The sequence below is a fragment of the Lepidochelys olivacea genome, assembly GCF_965140295.1.
Source record: "Lepidochelys olivacea isolate rLepOli2 genome assembly, chromosome: 6".
Classification (NCBI taxonomy): domain Eukaryota; kingdom Metazoa; phylum Chordata; order Testudines; family Cheloniidae; genus Lepidochelys; species Lepidochelys olivacea.
The window spans coordinates 5,583,780-5,610,473 of NC_140416.1; the positions used below are offsets into that span (position 1 = coordinate 5,583,780).

Genomic DNA, 26,694 nt, shown 5'->3' on the forward strand with positions numbered 1-26,694 from the left:
GGGCAACACAGGGTAACAACCCCAAAAAGTGAGCTGGATTTTTTTGCATATGTAGAGTCCTGGGGCTGGGAGACAGCTCCCCAGAGGGCCAGCCAATATGCACGGCCATTGGTGAGCAAATGTAGCCTGAATCAGAAAGTAATAAGAAGTTGCCCAGGAGAGGCAGTTTGAGCAAAAGACACATCCCAGGAGAAATGAGAGAATATCCATGCACATAGATTGTTCAGCAGGTATTTTCTTTATTTATCAAAGACTTAAAACAAAATATGCACTCTAAGTATTAAAGTGCTTGATTTACAGATCCTCAAGCTATTCCAGTTTATACCACCTCTGGATCTAGCTCCACCAGTTCTGATTACAAGAGATCTACATTTTTTGCAGGAGTACTTGTGGCACCTTAGAGACTAACAAATTTATTTGAGCATAAGCTTTCATGAGCTACAGCTCACTTCATCGGATGCATTCAGTGGAATGAAACCTATCTTTTGCAGGAGATCAGATGAGGGTACATGTGTGTCCGGATGTGTTTGTGTTGGCTGAGTTGGCCACTGCACTTTCTTTTGCTGTTTTGTTGTGGATTGAGTTTCTGCTCATCTGTAGAGCTGTGTTTCTACTCATCTAAAGCTGGCACAGGTGTCTTTTAGGTCTTTAAAGTCTTAAGACAATGAATAACTGATGGGAGGCACAGGGCACTGCAGTGGAAGAAGCCTTAACTAGGACGAGGATATTCAGAGGAGGGTAAGGGAGTCAGGCTTAAGGATGTTCCCATGGCTGAGGTGCTAATTCTGGATTTGGTAGACCCAGATTCAGCTACTTGTTCTGCCAAAGACTTCCTGAGTTACCTTCAGAACTTGCTTTATCTCATTGTGCCTCAGTTCCCCAGTTGTGAAATGGGGATGGTCATAATTCCCGACCTCACAGGGATGTAGTGAGGCTAAATACATAGAAGGTTGTGAGGTGCGCAGTTGTCTTGCTACTAAGGAGTATGTGAATGCTGTGGATCAGTACATCTAACATTCAAAAATTCCTCTGAAAAGACCAGATTAGATGATTCAAACAGCAGCTCCATGCTGGCCTGAATGCACTGGATTTTACCTAGAGTTTAAACACAAAGCAGACCTGGACTAGGGCAGAGGTTGGCTTATTAGTTAATATAAATACTTTATTTTTACAAGATCACCTCCTGTTCAATTTGCTGGTCGTCTGCAGTCCAATAGGACCTTAGTGCTCCAACACTGGATAATGTGATGTGTCTTTCCACAGTGAGTCGAACCCTAAGCAAAAGGCACAGCCATTTCTTACACTGCCTCACCTGTGAAGTTGTGAAAACGTGGCTGAACGGGGTAGGGCTTTAGGTTAAAAATCCATCTTTTCCCTATAAGGGTTTGTGCACATGCTAGCACTGATCTCCTGCCTGACTGGAACAAGGGGGCTCTCAAGTAGCTAGATATCCGGCTTCCTTTAACTGCAAACATGAAAACGGCAGGGACAAACAGGGAGGACAGGTTTTTAACTATTTGGATCAGTGCATCTATCATGTTCCATTTTTGCGCCCTAGGTTGCTGCGTGAGCACATTGAGCACTGATCCTGTGGGCACAGAGCACCTAACTTCCATTGAGGTCAGCCAGGGAGGCTGGATGTGCACATTACAGGAAATAGATTGTCGAGACAGCACAATCCACTGAAAAACCGCATAGTGCTCATTGCAGCCCAGGCTCTCCCTGCGTGGCTCTTTGCCCTGCCTCTGTTGGCTAGAGCATGAGCAGAGCTTTATGAGACGGCTGCTGCTGCTGTGGCCAGCCATCTAAGCGAGTTTCCCATCGTCTCTCTTCTGGCTGTGGATGCTTGACTGCAGCAGCTCTGCGGAGGTCCCAGCCTCGCTGTTTAATGTCCATTCTCCCCTGGCTTGGATGGCGCTTCATGTACCATTGGTGGGCTAATGAAAACATCCCAGTTCTCTGTGGACACAGGCACCAGCAACCAATTCTCCGAGCCAAAGTCCCCTTCGCAATCCAGGGAAACTTGGCCTGTGTTGTCTGGAGCGCAGGGTTTGGCCCATGGTGACTGCAGACACTGCACCTGCTGCACAGCTGCGCGGTGACTCCGGTGACCCCTCTAGCCCATCAGCATTCGGCTCTCCCGCATTCTGCTGAGCGGCTGAGATCTGGGGGAACAGAAACCCTTTGTTAGAGACGGAAAATCTCCACACAGGAACACTCTGTCAATGGCTGCCAGAGGCCTTCCCTGTGAAACCCCAAATGTGCCGCCCCTTGGATTCCCACAGGGGAGATCTCTGCTCATTCACTTGTCACCCGTGGCTGCAGTCTCTGAGAGGGGAAATGTAGAGGGGGTCCACCAGGGGGATGAGGTGGATGAGGCTTTCTTCCGGCAACTCGCAGAAGCTACTAGATCGCACGCCCTGGTTCTCATGGGTGACTTTAATCTTCCTGATATCTGCTGGGAGAGCAATACAGCGCTGCATAGACAATCCAGGAAGTTTTTGGAAAGCATAGGGGACAATTTCCTGGTGCAAGTGCTAGGGGGGAGCTTTTCTTGACCTGCTGCTCACAAACAGGGAAGAATTAGTGGGGGAAGCAAAAGTGGACGGGAATCTGGGAGGCAGTGACCATGAGTTGGTTGAGTTCAGGATCCTGACACAGGGAAGAAAGGTAAGCAGCAGGATACGGACCCTGGACTTCAGGAAAGCAGACTTCGACTCCCTCAGGGAATGGATGGGTAGGATCCCCTGGGGGACTAACATGAAGGGGAAAGGAGTCCAGGAGAGCTGGCTGTATTTCAAGGAATCCCTGTTGAGGTTACAGGGACAAACCATCCCGATGAGTCGAAAGAATAGTAAATATGGCAGGCAACCAGCTTGGCTTAACGGTGAAATCCTAGCGGATCTCAAACATAAAAAAGAAGCTCACAAGAAGTGGAACGTTGGACATATGACCAGGGAAGAGTATAAAAATATTGCTCGGGCATGTAGGAATGAAATCAGGAAGGCCAAATCGCACCTGGAGCTACAGCTAGCAAGAGATGTCAAGGGTAACAAGAAGGGTTTCTTCAGGTATGTTGGCAACAAGAAGAAAGCCAAGGAAAGTGTGGGCCCCTTACTGAATGAGGGAGGCAACCTAGTGACAGAGGATGTGGAAAAAGCTAATGTGCTCAATGCTTTTTTTGCCTCTGTCTTCACTAACAAGGACAGCTCCCAGACTGCTGCGCTGGGCATCACAACATGGGGAGTAGATGGCCAGCCCTCTGTGGAGAAAGAGGTGGTTAGGGACTATTTAGAAAAGCTGGACGTGCACAAATCCATGGGGCCGGACGAGTTGCATCCGAGAGTGCTAAAGGAATTGGCGGCTGTGACTGCAGAGCCATTGGCCATTATCTTTGAAGACTCGTGGCGAACGGGGGGAGTCCCAGATGACTGGAAAAAGGCTAATGTAGTGCCAATCTTTAAAAAAGGGAAGAAGGAGGATCCTGGGAACTACAGGCCAGTCAGCCTTACCTTAGTCCCCGGAAAAATCATGGAGCAGGTCCTCAAGGAATCAATCCTGAAGCACTTACATGAGAGGAAAGTGATCAGGAACAGTCAGCATGGATTCACCAAGGGAAGGTCATGCCTGACTAATCTAATCGCCTTCTATGATGAGATTACTGGTTCTGTGGATGAAGGGAAAGCAGTGGATGTATTGTTTCTTGATTTTAGCAAAGCTTTTGATACGGTCTCCCACAGTATTCTTGTCAGCAAGTTAAAGAAGTACGGGCTGGATGAATGCACTATAAGGTGGGTAGAAAGTTGGCTAGATTGTTGGGCTCAACGGGTAGTGATCAATGGCTCCATGTCTAGTTGGCAGCCGGTGTCAAGTGGAGTGCCCCAGGGGTCGGTCCTGGGGCCGGTTTTGTTCAATATCTTCATAAATGATCTGGAGGATGGTGTGGATTGCACTCTCAGCAAATTTGCGGATGATACTAAACTGGGAGGAGTGGTTGATACGCTGGAGGGCAGGGATAGGATACAGAGGGACCTAGACAATTAGAGCATGGGGCCAAAAGAAATCTGATGAGGTTCAATAAGGATAAGTGCAGGGTCCTGCACTTAGGACGGAAGAACCCAATGTACAGCTACAGACTAGGGACTGAACGGCTAGGCAGCAGTTCTGCGGAAAAGGACCTAGGGGTGACAGTGGACGAGAAGCTGGATATGAGTCAGCAGTGTGCCCTTGTTGCCAAGAAGGCCAATGGCATTTTGGGATGTATAAGTAGGGGCATAGCGAGCAGATCAAGGGACGTGATCGTCCCCCTCTATTCGACATTGGTGAGGCCTCATCTGGAGTACTGTGTCCAGTTTTGGGCCCCACACTACAAGAAGGATGTGGATAAATTGGAGAGAGTCCAGCGAAGGGCAACAAAAATGATTAGGGGTCTGGAACACATGACTTATGAGGAGAGGCTGAGGGAACTGGGATTGTTTAGTCTGCAGAAGAGAAGAATGAGGGGGGATTTGATAGCTGCTTTCAACTACCTGAGAGGTGGTTCCAGAGAGGATGGTTCTAGACTATTCTCAGTGGTAGAAGAGGACAGGACTAGGAGTAATGGTCTCAAGTTGCAGTGGGGGAGGTTTAGGTTGGATATTAGGAAAAACTTTTTCACTAGGAGGGTGGTGAAACACTGGAATGCATTACCTAGGGAGGTGGTAGAATCTCCTTCCTTAGAAGTTTTTAAGGTCAGGCTTGACAAAGCCCTGGCTGGGATGATTTAATTGGGGATTGGTCCTGCTTTGAGCAGGGGGTTGGACTAGATGACCTCCTGAGGTCCCTTCCAACCCTGATATTCTATGATTCTATGATTCTTGCAGACGGTCTCTTCTATAGCTCCCTTAATGGGAGGAGGTTTGGCCTTGTGATGTGAGGCATGAGTCTCAGAATCAAGGCTCCTGGGTTCTGCGGCTCTGGAAGGGGGCGTGGTCTAGTGGGTGGAGCAGGACTGGTTGACACTGAGTGAGAGGGGCTTGTGCTGAAGGGCCCTGGTTCAATCCCCAACAATTCCTGTGATGTCTACATGTGGCCATGATTTTACTTACCTATCAGTGTAGGTTGTTTAGCCTATTCCTGGACACGTGGAACATCTGCTGCTGGCCATCTCTGAGATGTAGGACCTTCATCCACACAAGGACATGGCACATCAAGATCAATCCAGCAGCTCCCATCTGGTCTTCACCTCCACAATGGATGGCGAGACTTAGCCTGACCAGAGAAAGGCAGGGTGGTGTTCTTCAGGGGAATCTGCTGGAGCTCCCGTATCCCCTGCTTCACCTCACACCCCTGTTCGCGAAGGGTTTTCCAAAGATACTGCTAATCTTGGATACACAAAGCAGCTCAGATGAGGTCAGTGTGGGTGGATTTACTGGGCAGACTGGTTCTAAAAGAACAGTTTTCTCCCCTGCTCTAGGGAGATTCCCAAAGGAAAAGTATCTGATGGCGGGGGTGGGGGCAATGCAAGCCCCCAGCCCCTTGAATGGCAGGAAATCAGGACTCGGGGAGTTAAGGGGTGTCTCTGTCCTGCTGCAGGGAGCAGGCCTGGAGAGCAGAAAGGGCACTAGTGGCATTGTAGGAAAGACAGTGATTTCTACCTGTGAAGGTGGCTGACGCTTCTTGCAGGCAATTGAGTCCAGGATCTTTACACCTTGTTTGGGGATCCTTTTCCTAGGAATAAAATATGGACACCACACAGAGAATGACATCTGTATCCCAGATCTGGGATCCAGGGGATAAGGGATGCTCCAAGCCAGACTAGGTACCAGGAACTTGATCTTTATCCCCAAGAGCCACAATTACCCAGATGAGGTTTTCTTCCCCATTTGCTTTCAGGTTATTTACTCACAGTATTCATTTGTTTGCTTTGCTGTGTTTCCACTCTCTGCATCAGTTCATTGGTTTAAGTAACATTCTTTTAGTTTTTCGCTTCTGTTTCCTCTCATTACAGTGTAGCACCTGCTTAGCACTTTAAAAAAATCAATTAAATACAAAATCCTGATCCTACATTGAAGAGGAAAGTTTCTGAGAATTTGGCTGCAGAACTTTAGTGTCTGCATATTTCATTCACTATTATTTATTCCTGTACTGGTCTGATGCAATTTGCACGCCCAAGAATGCCTGCATGAAGCATGGGGTGCCCTTAGAATACCTGTTAAAAGAGAAGACGAGAGTAGATTAAAAGGGGGAAAAATCCACCAGTGCATCAGCACTTCTTTGTAACATTGAAGCACCAGTCCCGGGAGCAATACAGGTTAAAAATCCCCATAGTTCTTTCCCACTAGACAGACATCCAAAAAGAAAAAGGCCTTCAGCCAATTATTTCCTTACACTCTGAATGGGTGAAATTCAGCCCGGGGCAGACAGCTAGGGCAAGGTCTGTACATCACAGCGGGTTTAAGTGGCACTTCACCGCCCAGGTGCTGTGAGACATCAGTGGCATAGCTTTCATCCTGGATTGGAACAGCCAACTGGAATCCTGTGCGGTACAGAGCAGAGAGAGGTTTGAGCCACAACGTTCACCTCAGAGGCTGAGCTTCTGCCGACTTTTGGTACGTTCCCATCTGAGGAGGATGATTTTGGCTGCCCTACTTCAGAGCTTTCAGTCACCTCAACCGGTGATTCTCTGGTACTATTGATCTAAAGTAGTTGAACTTTTCAGGCCTTGCCCCCATCTCCGACACCCCTTGTACCTCACCATTGTCCTCTAACAGCCCCTGTCCCTTCTCTTGAGCCCAGCCAAGTCCAAATACAGAGCCTAGCTCACGCTCCTCCTCTCGTAGACCCTCTCCTTACACAATCCTCCCCTACCTTTGACAAACTGATCACTGTGCCCTTCCCCAGCTCCTGGAGGAATCATGGCTCCTCAGGGCAACCTGGGAATGGGTGATTCCTACCTCTGTGTGGGGTGAGTGGTTTTCCATCTAAGCATCCCTGAGAGCCAGTACTTCTCAATTTCACAGGATGAGGTCATGGGTCCCCAAGCCGGGCCAGCTGCAGGCTGCATTGCTGTAGGTGAGGTGGACAGATCCCAGAGGCTGGAAGACAGAGGGGGGGAGGAATCTGCTGCTCATTTCCCATTCAGAGCCCCCTTCGAAGACGGGCCAAGAGGGGAGGAGAGAACGAAGGGCAGAAAGTGAAGTTGCCCCTGTGGGGAGGGCACTCCTGTAGAAGCCAGTCCAGTTCCCAGCTCTCCCCCACATTTCCAGACATGACCTTGGAGAGATCACTTCCTCACCTTCAATCCCTGTCTGTAAAATGGGGGTACAAGTCCCCCCAACAAGGAGGAGAGTGGAGGACAGTCCCATTGTCTGTGAGGGGCTCAGATATTCTGGGCACAGATTGTGTCAGAGTGAGGGAAGGGACCCAGAGTTTGCTCCCCTACTGAAAAGACTAGCCCCTCTTGAAATCAGCAATCCACATATTATCTGAAGTCCTTCCTAGTGTCTTCAAGAGGCTCCCTTCTTTCTTCTTGAATGTGGTGGATTCGTTGAACCAGGTTGATGGCCAGGAAGTATGGAGAGGCCATTGGTTGTGTGGCATGGAATCGGGGGGGAATCTATAGTAATCAAAATAAAGGTGTCATCGGCATTTTGGGTTTGGGAATTCAGAGTTAATCTGTCCTCTCAGCCCAAGGTATGAAGTGCGCCATCTTGGTCAGGTGATCTATGAGAGTCAGTTCCACCCTGTGGCCATTTGATTCAGGGAGTTCAACAGTGAAATTCCTGGCAATGGCTGCCCATGGCTGGGACAAAGTCTCCAGAGGCCTGAAATGCCAAGAAGTTTGGTGCGTGGTGCATTGGTGCAAGGGCAGAAGTCACGTGAGTCTGAATTTCAGCCCACTTCTGGCACCACCAAACTAAGTGGGCCCTGATGGTCATAGTAGATGCGTCTACTTCCACGATGAATGCTGCATGTGAGAACAGGGGCAGTCGTGCAGGCAGTTCTGAGCTGTGTGAGGGCTTGTTGGGCCTTGGGCGACCACACGAACGTGGCCGTCTTGAGGAGGAGAGCTCTCCTGGGGGTTACCGGCTCTGAGAACCCTGGGCTGAAGCCGTGGTAAAACTTGTGAAGCTGAGGAAGCACTGCTGTTCTTGAGGACTTCAAACTTCCTCCCAGTTGTGAATGGCTTCCCCCTTCTTTGGATCAATCGTAACACCTTCCAGGGAGAGGCTGTACCCCAAAAATTCTGTGGAGAGTTGGCTGGAGGTTCACTTTTCCAATTCTGTGTACAGAGCATGCTGCCCAAACCTCTCCAGGTTCGGATGTGGTTCACGTGCTGCTCTGGGTTCTCCAAAAAGAGAAGTCTGTCACCTGAAGAGATGACACTGTATGGATCCACAATGGCCCCAAATACATAACTGAGGAAGTGTTGCAAGGACAGAGGACCGCTAGTGAGCCCAAATAGCATACCAGACAGTTAAAATGTCCAGAGCGTGTTTTGAAATCTGACTTCCATTTGTCCCCTGCCCAAATGAGTGTTAGATTATAAATCCTTGCAGATCCAGTTTGATGAAAACTTTTGCAGATTTCCTGTGAGCCAACAATTGTGGGATTCACAGCTGGGGGTTATGGTTCCAAACTAGCACTTTGTTCAGGGGCTGATTGTCTAACCAGAAGCGTAGTAGAGTCCCACATTTCTTCTTCCCAAAAAGGGCCTGAGCACCCGTGGGAAAAGCTTGGTAGCTAAGAAAGCCTTTGGACTGGTTTTCATGTCTGTACGCAGGGAGAGCCACAAATTCTTGTTCTGACAATGTGTAAATACAGCCGAAGGCAACTTTCAACCAAGGTTGTAGGTTAAGAGGGCAGTCATAGCCCCGGTGCAGCGGCAACGAATCCACATTTCTTTCAAAGGTATCCATGTAACCCTGGCTTTTATCAGGAATGCCAGGTGTCCGAGTCAAGAACAGTGGAGTAGGTCCAGGGGCGGAGGCTAGTTAAAGGAACCCCGACATTTTCAGTCATTTCCATTGCACAGCTCCAGAAGGGGCATCCCCGGGCCAGGCTCATGTAGTGAGGCCCTGGTTCACACCTTGTTGTGTGATGTGTCCTTTGTTGCATACGGGCCACTTACTTGAGGAGAGCCCGGTTTTCTGCAAAAAGTTGCAATCACCCTTATTGGCTCAGTGCTGTGGGCTCTATGGCCCCTCCCCCCATCACAAGCAGTGATGACATGAGAGGGGCTCCAAGTCGGGCCACCCCTCCCGGACTGCAATGGCTACTGATGATAAACCCTGGCTCTGCGGATGCTCTCATTTCTTGCCAGCCCCTGATGCTTCTGAAACTGACCTCTGGGCATGGGGGCAGGGACTGTATCTGGCCTGGCCCCAGTTCCAGGGGTCGGGGTGGGGCAGGGTGGTGAGAGCGGGCCTTTTAGATCTGCTTCCGTTCCCGCTCCTCACCCCACTGACAATCCCACGATCCTCACATACACTGCAGTGACTCCGCCCAGGAAAGGAGCTCGGTGTCCCTCACCCAATGCCCAGGGTAGCGGCAGGTTCTGCTCCTGGACTCACCACGGTACTGGGCAAACCCCACACCCTGCCTGTGCTTCCAGGGGGTGCAGGGAATCCAATGAGGATCTGGTCCGGCACTAGCTGGTGTGAGCTTCCCAACTCACTGACCCACTGGCTCCTCTCTCAAACACCAGGGTGTCAGTCGGGGGAACAGTGAGCGGAGCATTATTCATCACAGTAATCATGTGACCCTTACGGTCATTGTGCTCTGGGAGTGGGCGCATGTTAATGGTGGCGTCTAATACTGAGAAATCCCCCCGCCCCCTCCACTGAAGTCAGGATCTGACCCTAGCTACCCAGCTGGTGACATCGGACAAGTTTTGCAAAAAGAAAAGGAGTACTTGGGGCACCTTAGAGACGAACAAATTTATTTACGTTATTTATTTGCTCCAGCTCACTTCATTGGATGCATTCAAGTTTTGTGTCCATCCCCTGTGGTCCCTGCCCCTGCCCTCATGATGGGTTTTGTCCCTCCATGTGTCTCATATCTCCATTCCTGACCCCTCACCAATTGGCAGCCCCGTGGGTGGGCTGATTTCCCTGGGGTGGGGAACAGAGCTGGGCTCTGAGATAAAGCAGCCAATTTCCTGGCAATTTATTTCTCTTCCCCTCTCCCTGAATTAGGGACATGTGTGTGAATCATCATCTAAGCTGGGGTCGGTCTCAGAGGAGGGGGCTTCTTTTTGTAGGGTCCCATTGCCCAGCAAGTGGGGGGCCCCCAAAGCAGGGGCCTTGTTTCTATTGGGGTCCCTCTGTCCTTCTGGAGTTGGTCTAAAACGAGAGCCCTTAGTCGTATCGGCGTCCCAATGGCCAGCTGGAGCTAGTCTCCAAGGGGCTCGCTTCTATGGCATCCCATTGTCCAGCTGGGTTTCTTACCCCTCTTCTGCAGCAGGAGGCTGTACAGCCAATAAACCCCGTCCCTGGCTTGCCGGCTGATGTCGTCGGCTGGGTCCGATATGTAGAGACCCAGCTGCAGCACAAAGTCGCCCGCCTTGGGGAAGTCAGAGGAGCTCTGGTGGAAGGAGGAGGAAAGGGGAATCCATCAACAGTCTCCCTTCAGCTCTCCAGCTCCCCTGGGCCAGAGCTCTGCTCCCATCCATGAGGAACTTGACTCAAATATATTTGAGGCTCAGTTCTGACTCTGCCTTCCCACGGGGGCCCTCTCTATTTACAACCCCTGCAGTGGTTCATCCCACAGCCTTTCAGAGCCAGCCCTGCCTATGCAGATGCTGGGGTCAAAGGTCACTTACATCAAATCCGAGGAGGGTAGTGGCGAATCGGAGCAGGGCAGCGCTGCTCCATATGGCCCTAGCTCTGTCCTGGGTCTTTCTGGAGTGGAGCCAGAAATGGACGTGCTGCAGGAGAAGGAGGCAGGAGAGAGTCAGCACGCAGGCGTGCATGCTCTACAAACGAGCCTCTCCCCATCCCCAAGCGGCTGAGACCTTGTGCTCAGGGGGGAATAGCTGACCCCTGCTTGCAGAGCTTGAAAAGGGGGTTCATGATACTGCCCACATCTTGCTGGGCACAAGCTGTCATTGTCTCTCCAGGCTGGGACAATGTTCGGCCTTGGGGCTGGTCTATTTGCTCTGAACCCCTGATCCATGAACAGCACATCAGGATCAAGGCACATGCCCTGGGCCCCTGACCCCAGGTGCAGAGGCCTTGGTAGGATAGATGGAGCGGCCGTGAGGACAATCCCTCCGGGAACTGAGGCCCATGTCCTATATCTCACAGGTTTCAGCCTCTGGTGCTCACTGTTAGTGCTTAATGCAACCGTGCAGAGCTCTGGCTGACAGTCCCAGCTCCTTCCCTCTGCACCGACGGCTCTGGGAACGTGTGGTCGGCAGGGTCCAAGCTGGGAGGACACAATGGAAACATGGCTCTTCTAGTCTCTCCTTTGCAGCCCTCCCACGGGGTTCAGGGGAAATTTCGCCCCAGACCCTCCCATTCTGCTCTCCTCCAAGAGGTGCTGCAGCTTGTCCGTGGTGGGGGTCTCTGTCAGCAGGCCCCCGAGCATGGTGTCCAGGCTCTGCGAATAGGTCTTGTGCAGAGCCTGCAAAAAGAGGGAGCACCCTCAACCATGGGATCTGGGGCTACCCCAGAGAGGGGACAATCGGGGTGGGGTTTCTCCGGGGAGCCCTGGCAAGAGCCAAAAGGAACCTCCTGGCCTCTCCCATTCACATCACTGCAGGGACACTGGGCAAGAGTTCATGGCTGGATGCCTGCTGGCTCCTCAATCCTTGCCCTTAGCTGTTCTCTGTGCAGAGCCTGGTACCCAGCAGAGTATGGAGCAGCCAAACCGGAATGGGTGGGAGGTAGGATCCCCGGGTGGGAGAGTCCGGGCAGCAGAGCAGAGAGTGAGGAGAAGAGGGAAGTCTGGGATCAGCCACAAGGGCTAACGCAATCCCCTCTGGAGGGAAGGGGCCCTCCCTGACAGTTTGTGTCCGCCCCCCTTCCCCGCGCCTCCTGGGCCTGTTCCCAGCTCTGCTCACCCCTCCCCTATTCTCAGCAGCTCCATCAAACCGAGGGAGCAGGGACCAGAGGCCGCTCTTGCTCCTGGGACAGAGAAGTAGGATCAGGACCTACCGGAAGTGGGTGGTGTCCTGCCCCATGCCTATGGTGAAGATGGTGTATTGTAGAGCCCGCAGGAGGCAGGATTCCAGCTCCAGGGCAAGTGGTGGCTTCAGTTTGCTGGCGGGAGAGAGGAGCCCGTGTTACACCTTGCAGGACGAGAGGGGTGCTGGCACTGCCATGGACACGACCCCCCTCCCCTGCAGTGATCCCCTCCCTACGGCCACTCAAACGTTACTGGAGTGAAATCACCCCCCAGCCAGGAAAGAGGGGACGTTCCCACCTCCTCTGCTGGGGGATGCGAACAGCCAGAGCTTGGGGTAACGCAGGCCGGGGAGGATCTGTGACTCCCAGCTCTGGCCCGATCAGCACCAGGGTTAGGGTAGCTGGAAGGGAGGGTCCTGGTACCTGAGGCTGCAAACTGCGGCCATGGAGCTGGAGACGATGGAGGTTGGCTCGGACTCCATGGGGAGATTTTCAATCACATCCTGAGAGACCCCAAGGAGACAAAACCGCACGTGAGATTCAGGCCCCGCAGACCCACAGGCGCTTCCCAGGGAGGAGGCCAAAGTGCTCTGCAGAAACAGCCAGTGTCACCCCCACCCCAACCAGCTGGGCCCCCCATTCCTCCCATCCATCAAACTTACTCCTTCCAGGGGCGGAAGCTGGTTAAAGGAAGCCCGATATTTTCAGTCATTTCCAGTGCACAGCTCCAGTAGGGGTATCCCCAGGCCAGGCTGATGTAGTGAGGTCCTGGTTCACACCTTGTTGTGTGATGCGTCCCTTGTTGCATACGGGCCACTTACTTGTGGAGAGCCTGCTTTTCTGCCAGAAGTTGTATCACCTGATGTCACATGCTACATCTGAGAATTAGGCCCAGTGTTCGGAGCGCAGGGAAGTGCAGGATTGTGTCTAGGCTGAGAGTGGTGCTAGAATCAAGGTCCAGGGACGCACCAGGGTCAAAAGCGAGGTCAGAGTCCATCGACAAAGCAGAATCAGAGCCAGAGTCCAAGTCCATGCCAGAGGTCGTAGCCGGGTAGGCAGGGACCAAAGATCAGCCAAATCGATGTCATTGTCAAGCCAGAGTGCGGATACAGGCCGAAGGTCAAAGCCGGGTAGTCAACATCAGAGGGCTTGGGGAAGATCAGGAGGAGGAGGCAATGCTGGAGTGGGTCGGTGGAGGGCCTAGAGCGAGGCTAGAGAAGGGCAAGGAGAATACGGCATCAGGATGGGTAGCCAACATCTGGAGCCAATAAGGGTCATGGCAAAGTCATAACCCCAGAGTCAAGCCAGAGTCAATAGCGAGGAACTGGAGGGCAGGGCAGGGCCGGGTGGGGCATGCAGGCGGGAACCAGGATGATTTATTGGTACTCCTAGGCACTGCCCACCTGGAGCCCTGGAGACCCCTCATCGAGGGACTCCCATCCTAGGAATAAAAGAAGGAGAGCAGGATGACAAAGATGTCACTGACGGTGGGCTCCAAGCCAAGGGGAGCTCCCACCCAGGCTATGTGTCAGGACCCCATCACCCTCCTGTTCATTTCACACTCACAGACCCCCTAGCAGGAGGGGAGAATAAAGGGCAGAAAGCGAAGGTGCCACTGGGGGAAAGGCCTGGGACCCCGTCCAGTTCCCAGATCTACCCCCAGGATTGTGTGACCAGGATCACAGCTCTTCCTCTGTGTCTCAGTCCCCACCTGCCAGATGGGGAGGATCCTTCCCTGCCCCAGGGTGCTAGCGGGGAGTTTCATTCCTGGCTGGGAAGGGTTCAGATACCAGGTGGTCAGACATTCACTGCGTCGGGGTGACACGGGCCATGGGGAGGTCTAAGCAGTGATGACATGAGAGGGGCTCCAAGTCGGGCCACCCTTCCCAGACTGCAATGGCTACTTTTCGATAAACCCTGGCTCTGCGGATGCTCTCATTTCTTGCCAGTCCCTGATGCTTCTGAAACTGGCCTCTGGGCATGGGGGCAGGGACTGTATCTGGCCTGGCCCCAGTTCCAGGGGTCGGGGTGGGGAAGGGTGGTGAGAGCGAGGTGCTCGGCCTGGGTTTCTCTCAGTGCTGTGGGCTCTATGGACTCTCCCCCAGCCCGTCTCCCCCAGGCCCAGCGAGAAAGAGCAGTACCTGCCGCAGGGAGTGGGAGCTTCTGAGCATGCGAAGGGGGGGCCCTTCAAGGCTGTCCCACTGAGCACAGCCCCTGCAGTGCTTTGGGCACCTGTCGCAAGCACCAGATGTAGATCGTCGCTGTCACGTCCTCCTGTTGCAAGAGAACAAGGATCAGTCAGAGACTCGGACACCCATGGCAACGAAGGGCATTAACGGCACTGGGAGCCAGCAAAATTTCCACCCCAACCCTCCCCACGTCCGAGGGACGGATTCCCCCACCCGTCCACCGAGATGAAATCTTGTCTCCTCTCTAGTGACCTCCAACCCCACTCCCACCATTGTGAAATGAACTCCTGCCCCCTTCCTCTCAATCCCGCCGTGAGAGCTATTCTACCTCCCCACCCAGCTAGGGATTCAGCTGCGCTCCCCAGAATCCCTCAGCCACCCTCGCCCCCTTCAGATGAGGGGTTGGGAGGCTTTGGGCAGAAGTGCCGTGAGGTGAGAAGAAGTGGACACCTTTCCCCAAGGGACCCTCCCCGTCCTTAAGGTGACGCCATGGACAGTAGCTCTGGGGAATGAGGCACTTGAGCAGCCTCTGCTGACTGACTCCTCCAGTTCTCCCAGAGCAGGCGGTGGCTGGGATAACATGATACCAGAGCACTAGGAACCGTCCTGAGCCCCGGACGGGGATGAAAGGCTCACAGAGGTGGCTAGGGAAGTTGGCAGTCCCTAGCATGAGCATGGCAGCGTGTCATGTTGATGTGACGCCTGTTAGGAAATAGCCTTACTGGAGAGCTGGGTCTCCTCTGCTTTGAGCTGCTCAAGGGACAAGCTGGCACCTACCAATGGCACCTCCTTGGGTTCATCGTCTCCTTGCTCCCTGGTCAGCGATGGGGATGGGTTGGGAGTGACTTTCTATGGCCCGGAGGTGAAAGGACCTGGGGATCCCTCCCCAGTTGATCCTTCTTTGGTTACCTCGTCCGCTATCAGCTGGCTGGCTTCTCCCAGGATGGAATATGTGAGCACCAGCCCAGCCAGGCTGACATGGATCTGGGGGTCGTGTATGGTCAGAAGCTCCGCCTGGAGGAAAGTTCTTCTTTGGCCTCCAGTGAAGATGTGTCCGAAGACCTAAACAAAGAGGACCAGAGCCCTTGGATAATTGCCCAGAACCAGGCTCCAAATCCCTCTAGCATCTCACCAGGGGGATACGAGTCCTGGGGCAGCCAACCTTTGGAGTCCCATGGACCAAGGAACCCCCTTCAGTTAGAGATTGCAGGCACTGAGGTCTCGAATTGCTCTTTCTGGAGCCGGATTCACCGCAGGTGTCATGACAGGCTGGGAACGTGTCTGTGCGCTCTGGAACCCAGCTCACAAAGACAACAAAGGTCCCCTACTGCTTCCAGCAGCGCTATCTCCCGCAGCTCACCTGCTAGAGGTTAGGGGCCTTTTCGATCTGCTTCCGTTCCCGCTCCTCACCCCACTGACAATCCCACGAGCCTCACATACAGTGCAGTGACTCCGCCCAGGAAAGGAGCTCGGTGTCCCTCACCCAATGCCCAGGGTAGCGGCATGTTCTGCTCCCGGAGTCACCACGGTACTGGGCAAACCCCACACCCTACCTGTGCTTCCAGGGGGTGCAGGGAATCCAATGAGGATCTGGTCCGGCACTAGCTGGTGTGAGCTTCCCAACTCACTGACCCACTGGCTCCTCTCTCAGACACCAGGGTGTCAGTCGGGGGGACAGTGAGCGGAGCCGGATCCCTGGAGATACAATCCTCCATTAACTCACCCCCCCAGGGGATCCCTTTAATGCCACATAGCCATGGATCCATGCAACACACACAAGCCGGGGCCTTTACAAGGCTCCAAGCCAGGATCCTCAGCCTCTCGCAGTCGAACGCTGTCAGCTGGAAATAAGTAGCAGGCTCTTGCCCTGTATCCATGACACACTCACTGCAGGGGGAGACAGCTCCACACCTGAGCTGCTGCCATGCACCGGCGGAGAGTCCTTACCTCCCCCACCCTGGCCATGTTCCTGTAGCCCAGGCACTCGGAGTCCGGGAGCCCGTCCCGATACCACAGCTCGCTCGCCTCTTGGATGTTCGACCCTGGGGGGAGAAAGACACAGCCATTGGGGAGGTTTGGTCTCCGGTTTCCGTGCCTGATTCCTTTGGTACCATTTGCTGGGTGAACACTGGCCGGGATCCTTGTGGCACCCATGGCCCAGTGGACTCGCAGGTTCCCCACCAGGCGGTTTAGTACCTGAAGCGGAATTTGTCTCATTCATCACAGTAATCATGTGACCCTTACGGTCACTGTGCTCTGGGAGTGGGCGCTTAATGGTGGCGTCTAATACTGAGAAATCCCCCCGCCCCCTCCACTGAAGTCAGGATCTGACCCTAGCTACCCAGCTGGTGACATCGGACAAGTTTTGCAAAAAGAAAAGGAGTACTTGGGGCACCTTAGAGACGAACAAATTTATTTACATTATTTATTTGCTCCAGCTCACTTCATTGGATGCATTCAAGTTTTGTGTCCATCCCCTGTGGTCCCTGCCCCTGCCCTCATGATGGGCTCTTTCCCTCCATGTGTCTCATAGCTCCATTCCTGACCCCTCACCAGTTGGCAGCCCCGTGGGTGGGCTGATTACCGTGGGGTGGGGAACAGAGCTGGGCTCTGAGATAAAGCAGCCAATTTCCTGGCAATTTATTTCTCTTCCCCTCTCCCTGAATTAGGGAGATGAGTGTGAATCATCACCTAAGCTGGGGTCGGTCTCAGAGGAGGGGGCTTCTTTCTGTAGGGTCCCATTGCCCAGCAAGTGGGGGGCCCCAAAGCCCCGGCGACTTGTTTCTCTTGGGGTCCCTCTGCCCCTCTGCAGTTGGTCTAAAAGGAGAGGCCTTAGTTGTAAAGGCGTCCCAATGGCCAGCTGGAGCTAGTCTCCAAGGGGCTTGCTTCTATGGCGTCCCATTGTCCAGCTGGGTTTCTTACCCCTCTTCTGCAGCAGGAGGCTGTACAGCCAATAAACCCCGCCCCTGGCTTGCCAGCTGATGTCGTCGGCTGGGTCCGATATGTAGAGACCCAGCTGCAGCACAAAGTCGCCTGCCTTGGGGAAGTCAGAGGAGCTCTGGTGGAAGGAGGAGGAGAGGGGAATCCATCAACAGTCTCCCTTCAGCTCTCCAGCTCCCCTGGGCCAGAGCTCTGCTCCCATCCATCTGTAGGAGGTGCTGGGGGAGCTTGGAGGAACGGGACCAGGGCAAGGGCCCTGTATGAGCTCTCGCTGCCGAGCTGCTCCAGAATAAAGAGGGCCCTGAGGCCAGGCACAGCCCTGCCATCCAGTGGCCTATGGAACGCGGCTGTCCCTTACGGACCCAGGGGGAACCATGTAGCCAGGGGATGAGGAACTTGACTCAAGCATAATTGAGGCTCAGTTCTGACTCTGCCTCCCCATGGGGGCCCTCTCTATTTACAACCCTGCAGCGGCTCGTCCCACAGCCTTTCAGAGCCAGCCCTGGCTATGTAGATGTTGGGATCAAAGGTCACTTACGTCAAATCCGGGGAGGGTGGTGGCGAATCGGAGCAGGGCAGCGCTGCTCCGTATGGCCCTAGCTCTCTTCTGGGTCATTTTGGAGTGGAACCAGAAATGCTGCAGGAGAAAGAGGCAGGGGAGAGTCAGTGCACAGGCGTATATGCTCTACAAACGAGCCTCTCCCCCTCCCCAAGGGGCTGAGACCATGTGCTCAGGGGGTCATAGCTGACCGCTGCTTGCAGGGTTTGAAAAGGGGGTTCATGACACTGCCCACATCTTGCTGGGCACAAGCTGTCATTGTCTCTCCAGGCTGGGACAAGGTTTGGCCTTGGGGCTGGTCTACCTGCTCTAAACCCCTGATCCATGAACAGCACATCAGGATCAAGGCACATGCCCTGGACCCCCAGACTCCAGCTGCAGAGGCCTTGGTAGGATGGATGGAGCGGCCGGGAGGACAATCCCTCCAGGAACTGCCGTGTCCCTAGGACAAAAGAGCTGATTCCCTGAGGCTCCTCCTGTATCTCAGGGTCTCCCTTGAAAGGTGCCAGTAACTTTTCTCATGTCCTACATCTCACAGGGGTTTCAGTCTCTGGTGCTCACTGTTAGTGTTTAATGCAACCGTGCAGAGCTCTGGCTGACAGTCCCAGCTCTGCACTCATGGCTTTGGAGACCTGTGGCCGGCAGGGTCCAAGCTGGGAGGACACAATGGAAACATGGCTCTTCTAGTCTCTCCTTTGCAGCCCTCCCACGGGGTTCAGGGGAAATTTCGCCCCAGACCCTCCCATTCTGCTCTCCTCCAAGAGGTGCTGCAGCTTGTCCGTGGTGGGGGTCTCTGTCAGCAGGCCCCTGAACATGGTGTCCAGGCTCTGCAAATAGGTCTTGTGCAGAGCCTGCAAAAAGAGGGAGCACCCTCAACCATGGGATCTGGGGCTACCCCAGAGAGGGGACAATCGGGGTGGGGTTTCTCCGGGGAGCCCTGGCAAGAGCCAAAAGGCACCTCCTGGCCTCTCCCATTCACATCACTGCAGGGACACTGGGCAAGAGTTCATGGCCGGATGCCTGCTGGCTCCTCAATCCTTGCCCTTAGCTGTTCTCTGTGCAGAGCCTGGTACCCAGCAGAGTATGGAGCAGTCAAACCGCAATGGGTGGGAGGTAGGATCCCCGGGTGGGAGAGTCCGGGCAGCAGGGCAGAGAGTGAGGAGAAGAGGGAAGTCTGGGATCAGCCACAAGGGCTAACGCAATCCCCTCTGGAGGGAAGGGGCCCTCCCTGACAGTTTGTGTCCGCCCCCCTTCCCCGCGCCTCCTGGGCCTATTCCCAGCTCTGCTCACCTCTCCCCTATTCTCAGCAGCTCCATCAAACCGAGGGAGCAGGGACCAGAGGCCGCTCTTGCTCCTGGGTCAGAGAAGTAGGATCAGGACCTACCCGGAAGTGGGTGGTGCCCTGTCCTGTGCCCGTGGTGAAGACGCCTGGAGAACAGCCTGCAGGAGGCAGGATTCCAGCTGCAGGGCAAGTGGTGGCTTCAGTTTGCTGGCGGGAGAGAGGAGCCCGTGTTACACCTTGCAGGACGAGAGGGGTGCTGGCACTGCCATGGACACGACCCCCCTCCCCTGCAGTGATCCCCTCCCTACGGCCACTCGAACGTTACTGGAGTGAAATCACCCCCCATCCAGGAAAGAGGGGACGTTCCCACCTCCTCTGCTGGGGGATGTGAACAGCCAGAGCTTGGGATAACACAGGCCGGGGAGGATCTGTGACTCCCAGCTCTGGCCCGATCAGCACCAGGGTTAGGGCAGCTGGAAGGGAGGGTCCTGGTACCTGAGGCTGCAAACCGCAGCCATGGAGCTGGAGACGATGGAGGTTGGCTCGGACTCCATGGGGAGATTTTCAATCACCTCCTGAGAGACCGCAAGGAGACAAAACCGCACGTGAGATTCAGGCCCCGCAGACCCACAGGCGCTTCCCAGGGAGGAGGCCAAAGTGCTCTGCAGAAACAGCCAGTGTCACCCCCACCCCAACCAGCTGGGCCCCCCATTCCTCCCATCCATCAAACTTACTCCTTCCAGGGGCGGAAGCTGGTTAAAGGAAGCCCGATATTTTCAGTCATTTCCAGTGCACAGCTCCAGTAGGGATATCCCCAGGCCAGGCTGATGTAGTGAGGTCCTGGTTCACACCTTGTTGTGTGATGCGTCCCTTGTTGCATACGGGCCACTTACTTGTGGAGAGCCTGCTTTTCTGCCAGAAGTTGTATCACCTGATGTCACATGCTACATCTGAGAATTAGGCCCAGTGTTTGGAGCGCAGGGAAGTGCAGGATTGTGTCTAGGCTGAGAGTGGTGCTAGAATCAAGGTCCAGGGACGCACCAGGGTCAAAAGCGAGGTCAGAGTCCATCGACAAAGCAGAATCAGAGCCAGAGTCCAAGTCCATGCCAGAGGTCGTAGCCGGGTAGGCAGGGACCAAAGATCAGCCAAATCGATGTCATTGTCAAGCCAGAGTGCGGATACAGGCCGAAGGTCAAAGCCGGGTAGTCAACATCAGAGGGCTTGGGGAAGATCAGGAGGAGGAGGCAATGCTGGAGTGGGTCGGTGGAGGGCCTAGAGCGAGGCTAAAGAAGGGCAAGGAGAATACGGCATCAGGATGGGTAGCCAACATCTGGAGCCAATAAGGGTCATGGCAAAGTCATAACCCCAGAGTCAAGCCAGAGTCAATAGCGAGGAACTGGAGGGCAGGGCAGGGCCGGGTGGGGCATGCAGGCGGGAACCAGGATGATTTATTGGTACTCCTAGGCACTGCCCACCTGGAGCCCTAGAGACCCCTCATCGAGGGACTCCCATCCTAGGAATAAAAGAAGGAGAGCAGGATGACAAAGATGTCACTGACGGTGGGCTCCAAGCCAAGGGGAGCTCCCACCCAGGCTATGTGTCAGGACCCCATCACCCTCCTGTTCATTTCACACTCACAGACCCCCTAGCAGGAGGGGAGAATAAAGGGCAGAAAGCGAAGGTGCCACTGGGGGAAAGGCCTGGGACCCCGTCCAGTTCCCAGATCTACCCCCAGGATTGTGTGACCAGGATCACAGCTCTTCCTCTGTGTCTCAGTCCCCACCTGCCAGATGGGGAGGATCCTTCCCTGCCCCAGGGTGCTAGCGGGGAGTTTCATTCCTGGCTGGGAAGGGTTCAGATACCAGGTGGTCAGACATTCACTGCGTCGGGGTGACACGGGCCATGGGGAGGTCTAAGCAGTGATGACATGAGAGGGGCTCCAAGTTGGGCCACCCTCCCCAGACTGCAATGGCTACTTTTCGATAAACCCTGGCTCTGCGGATGCTCTCATTTCTTGCCAGTCCCTGATGCTTCTGAAACTGGCCTCTGGGCATGGGGGCAGGGACTGTATCTGGCCTGGCCCCAGTTCCAGGGGTCGGGGTGGGGCAGGGTGGTGAGAGCGAGGTGCTCGGCCTGGGTTTCTCTCAGTGCTGTGGGCTCTATGGACTCTCCCCCAGCCCGTCTCCCCCAGGCTCAGCGAGAAAGAGCAGTACCTGCCGCAGGGAGTGGGAGCTTCTGAGCATGCAAAGGGGGGGCCCTTCAAGGCTGTCCCACTGAGCACAGCCCCTGCAGTGCTTTGGGCACCTGTCGCAAGCACCAGATGTAGATCGTCGCTGTCACGTCCTCCTGTTGCAAGAGAACAAGGATCAGTCAGAGACTCGGACACCCATGGCAACGAAGGGCATTAACGGCACTGGGAGCCAGCAAAATTTCCACCCCAACCCTCCCCACGTCCGAGGGACGGATTCCCCCACCCATCCACCGAGATGAAATCTTGTCTCCTCTCTAGTGACCTCCAACCCCACTCCCACCATTGTGAAATGAACTCCTGCCCCCTTCCTCTCAATCCCGCCGTGAGAGCTATTCTACCTCCCCACCCAGCTAGGGATTCAGCTGCGCTCCCCAGAATCCCTCAGCCACCCTCGCCCCCTTCAGATGAGGGGTTGGGAGGCTTTGGGCAGAAGTGCCGTGGGGTGAGAAGAAGTGGACACCTTTCCCCAAGGGACCCTCCCCGTCCTTAAGGTGACGCCATGGACAGTAGCTCTGGGGAATGAGGCACTTGAGCAGCCTCTGCTGACTGACTCCTCCAGTTCTCCCAGAGCAGGCGGTGGCTGGGATAACATGATACCAGAGCACTAGGAACCGTCCTGAGCCCCGGACGGGGATGAAAGGCTCACAGAGGTGGCTAGGGAAGTTGGCAGTCCCTAGCATGAGCATGGCAGCGTGTCATGTTGATGTGACGCCTGTTAGGAAATAGCCTTACTGGAGAGCTGGGTCTCCTCTGCTTTGAGCTGCTCAAGGGACAAGCTGGCACCTACCAATGGCACCTCCTTGGGTTCATCGTCTCCTTGCTCCCTGGTCAGCGATGGGGATGGGTTGGGAGTGACTTTCTATGGCCCGGAGGTGAAAGGACCTGGGGATCCCTCCCGAGTTGATCCTTCTTTGGTTACCTCGTCCGCTATCAGCTGGCTGGCTTCTCCCAGGATGGAATATGTGAGCACCAGCCCAGCCAGGCTGACATGGATCTGGGGGTCGTGTATGGTCAGAAGCTCCGCCTGGAGGAAAGTTCTTCTTTGGCCTCCAGTGAAGATGTGTCCGAAGACCTAAACAAAGAGGACCAGAGCCCTTGGATAATTGCCCAGAACCAGGCTCCAAATCCCTCTAGCATCTCACCAGGGGGATACGAGTCCTGGGGCAGCCAACCTTTGGAGTCCCATGGACCAAGGAACCCCTTTCAGTTAGAGATTGCAGGCACTGAGGTCTCGAATTGCTCTTTCTGGAGCTGGATTCACCGCAGGTGTCATGACAGGCTGGGAACGTGTCTGTGCGCTCTGGAACCCAGTTCACAAAGACAACAAAGGTCCCCTACTGCTTCCAGCAGCGCTATTTCCTGCAGCTCACCTGCTAGAGGTTAGGGGCCTTTTCGATCTGCTTCCGTTCCCGCTCCTCACCCCACTGACAATCCCACGAGCCTCACATACAGTGCAGTGACTCCGCCCAGGAAAGGAGTTCGGTGTCCCTCACCCAATGCCCAGGGTAGCGGCAGGTTCTGCTCCCAGAGTCACCACGGTACTGGGCAAACCCCACACCCTGCCTGTGCTTCCAGGGGGTGCAGGGAATCCAATGAGGATCTGGTCCGGCACTAGCTGGTGTGAGCTTCCCAACTCACTGACCCACTGGCTCCTCTCTCAGACACCAGGGTGTCAGTCAGGGGGACAGTGAGCGGAGCCGGATCCCTGGAGATACAATCCTCCATTAACTCACCCCCCCAGGGGATCCCTTTAATGCCACATAGCCATGGATCCATGCAACACACACAAGCCGGGGCCTTTACAAGGCTCCAAGCCAGGATCCTCAGCCTCTCGCAGTCGAACGCTGTCAGCTGGAAATAAGTAGCAGGCTCTTGCCCTGTATCCATGACACACTCTCTGCAGGGGGAGACAGCTCCACACCTGAGCTGCTGCCATGCACCGGCGGAGAGTCCTTACCTCCCCCACCCTGGCCATGTTCCTGTAGCCCAGGCACTCGGAGTCCGGGAGCCCGTCCCGATACCACAGCTCGCTCGCCTCTTGGATGTTCGACCCTGGGGGGAGAAAGACACAGCCATTGGGGAGGTTTGGTCTCCGGTTTCCGTGCCTGATTCCTTTGGTACCATTTGCTGGGTGAACACTGGCCGGGATCCTTGTGGCACCCATGGCCCAGTGGACTCGCAGGTTCCCCACCAGGCGGTTTAGTACCTGAAGCGGAATTTGTCTCATTCATCACAGTAATCATGTGACCCTTACGGTCATTGTGCTCTGGGAGTGGGCGCATGTTAATGGTGGCGTCTAATACTGAGAAATCCCCCCGCCCCCTCCACTGAAGTCAGGATCTGACCCTAGCTACCCAGCTGGTGACATCGGACAAGTTTTGCAAAAAGAAAAGGAGTACTTGGGGCACCTTAGAGACGAACAAATTTATTTACATTATTTATTTGCTCCAGCTCACTTCATTGGATGCATTCAAGTTTTGTGTCCATCCCCTGTGGTCCCTGCCCCTGCCCTCATGATGGGCTCTTTCCCTCCATGTGTCTCATAGCTCCATTCCTGACCCCTCACCAGTTGGCAGCCCCGTGGGTGGGCTGATTACCGTGGGGTGGGGAACAGAGCTGGGCTCTGAGATAAAGCAGCCAATTTCCTGGCAATTTATTTCTCTTCCCCTCTCCCTGAATTAGGGAGATGAGTGTGAATCATCACCTAAGCTGGGGTCGGTCTCAGAGGAGGGGGCTTCTTTCTGTAGGGTCCCATTGCCCAGCAAGTGGGGGGCCCCAAAGCCCCGGCGACTTGTTTCTCTTGGGGTCCCTCTGCCCCTCTGCAGTTGGTCTAAAAGGAGAGGCCTTAGTTGTAAAGGCGTCCCAATGGCCAGCTGGAGCTAGTCTCCAAGGGGCTTGCTTCTATGGCGTCCCATTGTCCAGCTGGGTTTCTTACCCCTCTTCTGCAGCAGGAGGCTGTACAGCCAATAAACCCCGCCCCTGGCTTGCCAGCTGATGTCGTCAGCTGGGTCCGATATGTAGAGACCCAGCTGCAGCACAAAGTCGCCTGCCTTGGGGAAGTCAGAGGAGCTCTGGTGGAAGGAGGAGGAGAGGGGAATCCATCAACAGTCTCCCTTCAGCTCTCCAGCTCCCCTGGGCCAGAGCTCTGCTCCCATCCATCTGTAGGAGGCGCTGGGGGAGCTTGGAGGAACGGGACCAGGGCAAGGGCCCTGTATGAGCTCTCGCTGCCGAGCTGCTCCAGAATAAAGAGGGCCCTGAGGCCAGGCACAGCCCTGCCATCCAGTGGCCTATGGAACGCGGCTGTCCCTTACGGACCCAGGGGGAACCATGTAGCCAGGGGATGAGGAACTTGACTCAAGCATAATTGAGGCTCAGTTCTGATTCTGCCTCCCCATGGGGGCCCTCTCTATTTACAACCCTGCAGCGGCTCGTCCCACAGCCTTTCAGAGCCAGCCCTGGCTATGTAGATGTTGGGATCAAAGGTCACTTACGTCAAATCCGGGGAGGGTGGTGGCGAATCGGAGCAGGGCAGCGCTGCTCCGTATGGCCCTAGCTCTCTCCTGGGTCATTTTGGAGTGGAACCAGAAATGCTGCAGGAGAAAGAGGCAGGGGAGAGTCAGTGCACAGGCGTATATGCTCTACAAACGAGCCTCTCCCCCTCCCCAAGGGGCTGAGACCATGTGCTCAGGGGGTCATAGCTGACCGCTGCTTGCAGGGTTTGAAAAGGGGGTTCATGACACTGCCCACATCTTGCTGGGCACAAGCTGTCATTGTCTCTCCAGGCTGGGACAAGGTTCGGCCTTGGGGCTGGTCTACCTGCTCTAAACCCCTGATCCATGAACAGCACATCAGGATCAAGGCACATGCCCTGGACCCCCAGACTCCAGCTGCAGAGGCCTTGGTAGGATGGATGGAGCGGCCGGGAGGACAATCCCTCCAGGAACTGCCGTGTCCCTAGGACAAAAGAGCTGATTCCCTGAGGCTCCTCCTGTATCTCAGGGTCTCCCTTGAAAGGAGCCAGTAACTTTTCTCATGTCCTACATCTCACAGGGGTTTCAGTCTCTGGTGCTCACTGTTAGTGTTTAATGCAACCGTGCAGAGCTCTGGCTGACAGTCCCAGCTCTGCACTCATGGCTTTGGAGACCTGTGGCCGGCAGGGTCCAAGCTGGGAGGACACAATGGAAACATGGCTCTTCTAGTCTCTCCTTTGCAGCCCTCCCACGGGGTTCAGGGGAAATTTCGCCCCAGACCCTCCCATTCTGCTCTCCTCCAAGAGGTGCTGCAGCTTGTCCGTGGTGGGGGTCTCTGTCAGCAGGCCCCTGAACATGGTGTCCAGGCTCTGCGAATAGGTCTTGTGCAGAGCCTGCAAAAAGAGGGAGCACCCTCAACCATGGGATCTGGGGCTACCCCAGAGAGGGGACAATAGGGGTGGGGTTTCTCCGGGGAGCCCTGGCAAGAGCCAAAAGGCACCTCCTGGCCTCTCCCATTCACATCACTGCAGGGACACTGGGCAAGAGTTCATGGCCGGATGCCTGCTGGCTCCTCAATCCTTGCCCTTAGCTGTTCTCTGTGCAGAGCCTGGTACCCAGCAGAGTATGGAGCAGTCAAACCGCAATGGGTGGGAGGTAGGATCCCCGGGTGGGAGAGTCCGGGCAGCAGGGCAGAGAGTGAGGAGAAGAGGGAAGTCTGGGATCAGCCACAAGGGCTAACGCAATCCCCTCTGGAGGGAAGGGGCCCTCCCTGACAGTTTGTGTCCTCCCCCCTTCCCCGCGCCTCCTGGGCCTGTTCCCAGCTCTGCTCACCCCTCCCCTATTCTCAGCAGCTCCATCAAACCGAGGGAGCAGGGACCAGAGGCCGCTCTTGCTCCTGGGTCAGAAAAGTAGGATCAGGACCTACCCGGAAGTGGGTGGTGCCCTGTCCTGTGCCCGTGGTGAAGACGCCTGGAGAACAGCCTGCAGGAGGCAGGATTCCAGCTGCAGGGCAAGTGGTGGCTTCAGTTTGCTGGCGGGAGAGAGGAGCCCGTGTTACACCTTGCAGGACGAGAGGGGTGCTGGCACTGCCATGGACACGACCCCCCTCCCCTGCAGTGATCCCCTCCCTACGGCCACTCGAACGTTACTCGAGTGAAATCACCCCCCAGCCAGGAAAGAGGGGACGTTCCCACCTCCTCTGCTGGGGGATGTGAACAGCCAGAGCTTGGGATAACGCAGGCCGGGGAGGATCTGTGACTCCCAGCTCTGGCCCGATCAGCACCAGGGTTAGGGCAGCTGGAAGGGAGGGTCCTGGTACCTGAGGCTGCAAACCACGGCCATGGAGCTGGAGACGATGGAGGTTGGCTCGGACTCCATGGGGAGATTTTCAAT

At 55.0% G+C, this 26,694-nt stretch overlaps 1 protein-coding gene across 1 annotated transcript; it reads right to left on the reverse strand.

The window, feature by feature from the left end:
- Positions 1-217: 217 nt before the first annotated feature.
- LOC311522488 (maestro heat-like repeat-containing protein family member 7) lies at positions 218-24,328 on the reverse strand. Its single transcript, XM_084631885.1, has 23 exons — positions 24,267-24,328; positions 23,289-23,383; positions 22,119-22,403; positions 21,294-21,426; positions 19,815-20,363; positions 19,576-19,655; positions 19,089-19,287; positions 17,778-17,876; positions 17,222-17,357; positions 16,247-16,341; positions 15,209-15,361; positions 14,252-14,384; positions 12,773-13,321; positions 12,534-12,613; positions 12,141-12,245; positions 10,805-11,409; positions 10,431-10,566; positions 6,936-7,076; positions 6,370-6,517; positions 5,888-6,190; positions 5,637-5,709; positions 5,088-5,250; positions 218-2,165 (listed from the first exon to the last, which is right to left on the reverse strand). Exons 8-12 carry the CDS (start codon positions 17,853-17,855, stop codon positions 14,298-14,300), a joined length of 549 nt encoding a protein of 182 aa, XP_084488011.1. The 5' UTR covers positions 17,856-17,876; positions 19,089-19,287; positions 19,576-19,655; positions 19,815-20,363; positions 21,294-21,426; positions 22,119-22,403; positions 23,289-23,383; positions 24,267-24,328; the 3' UTR covers positions 218-2,165; positions 5,088-5,250; positions 5,637-5,709; positions 5,888-6,190; positions 6,370-6,517; positions 6,936-7,076; positions 10,431-10,566; positions 10,805-11,409; positions 12,141-12,245; positions 12,534-12,613; positions 12,773-13,321; positions 14,252-14,297.
- Between the last annotated feature and the right edge of the window lie 2,366 nt (positions 24,329-26,694).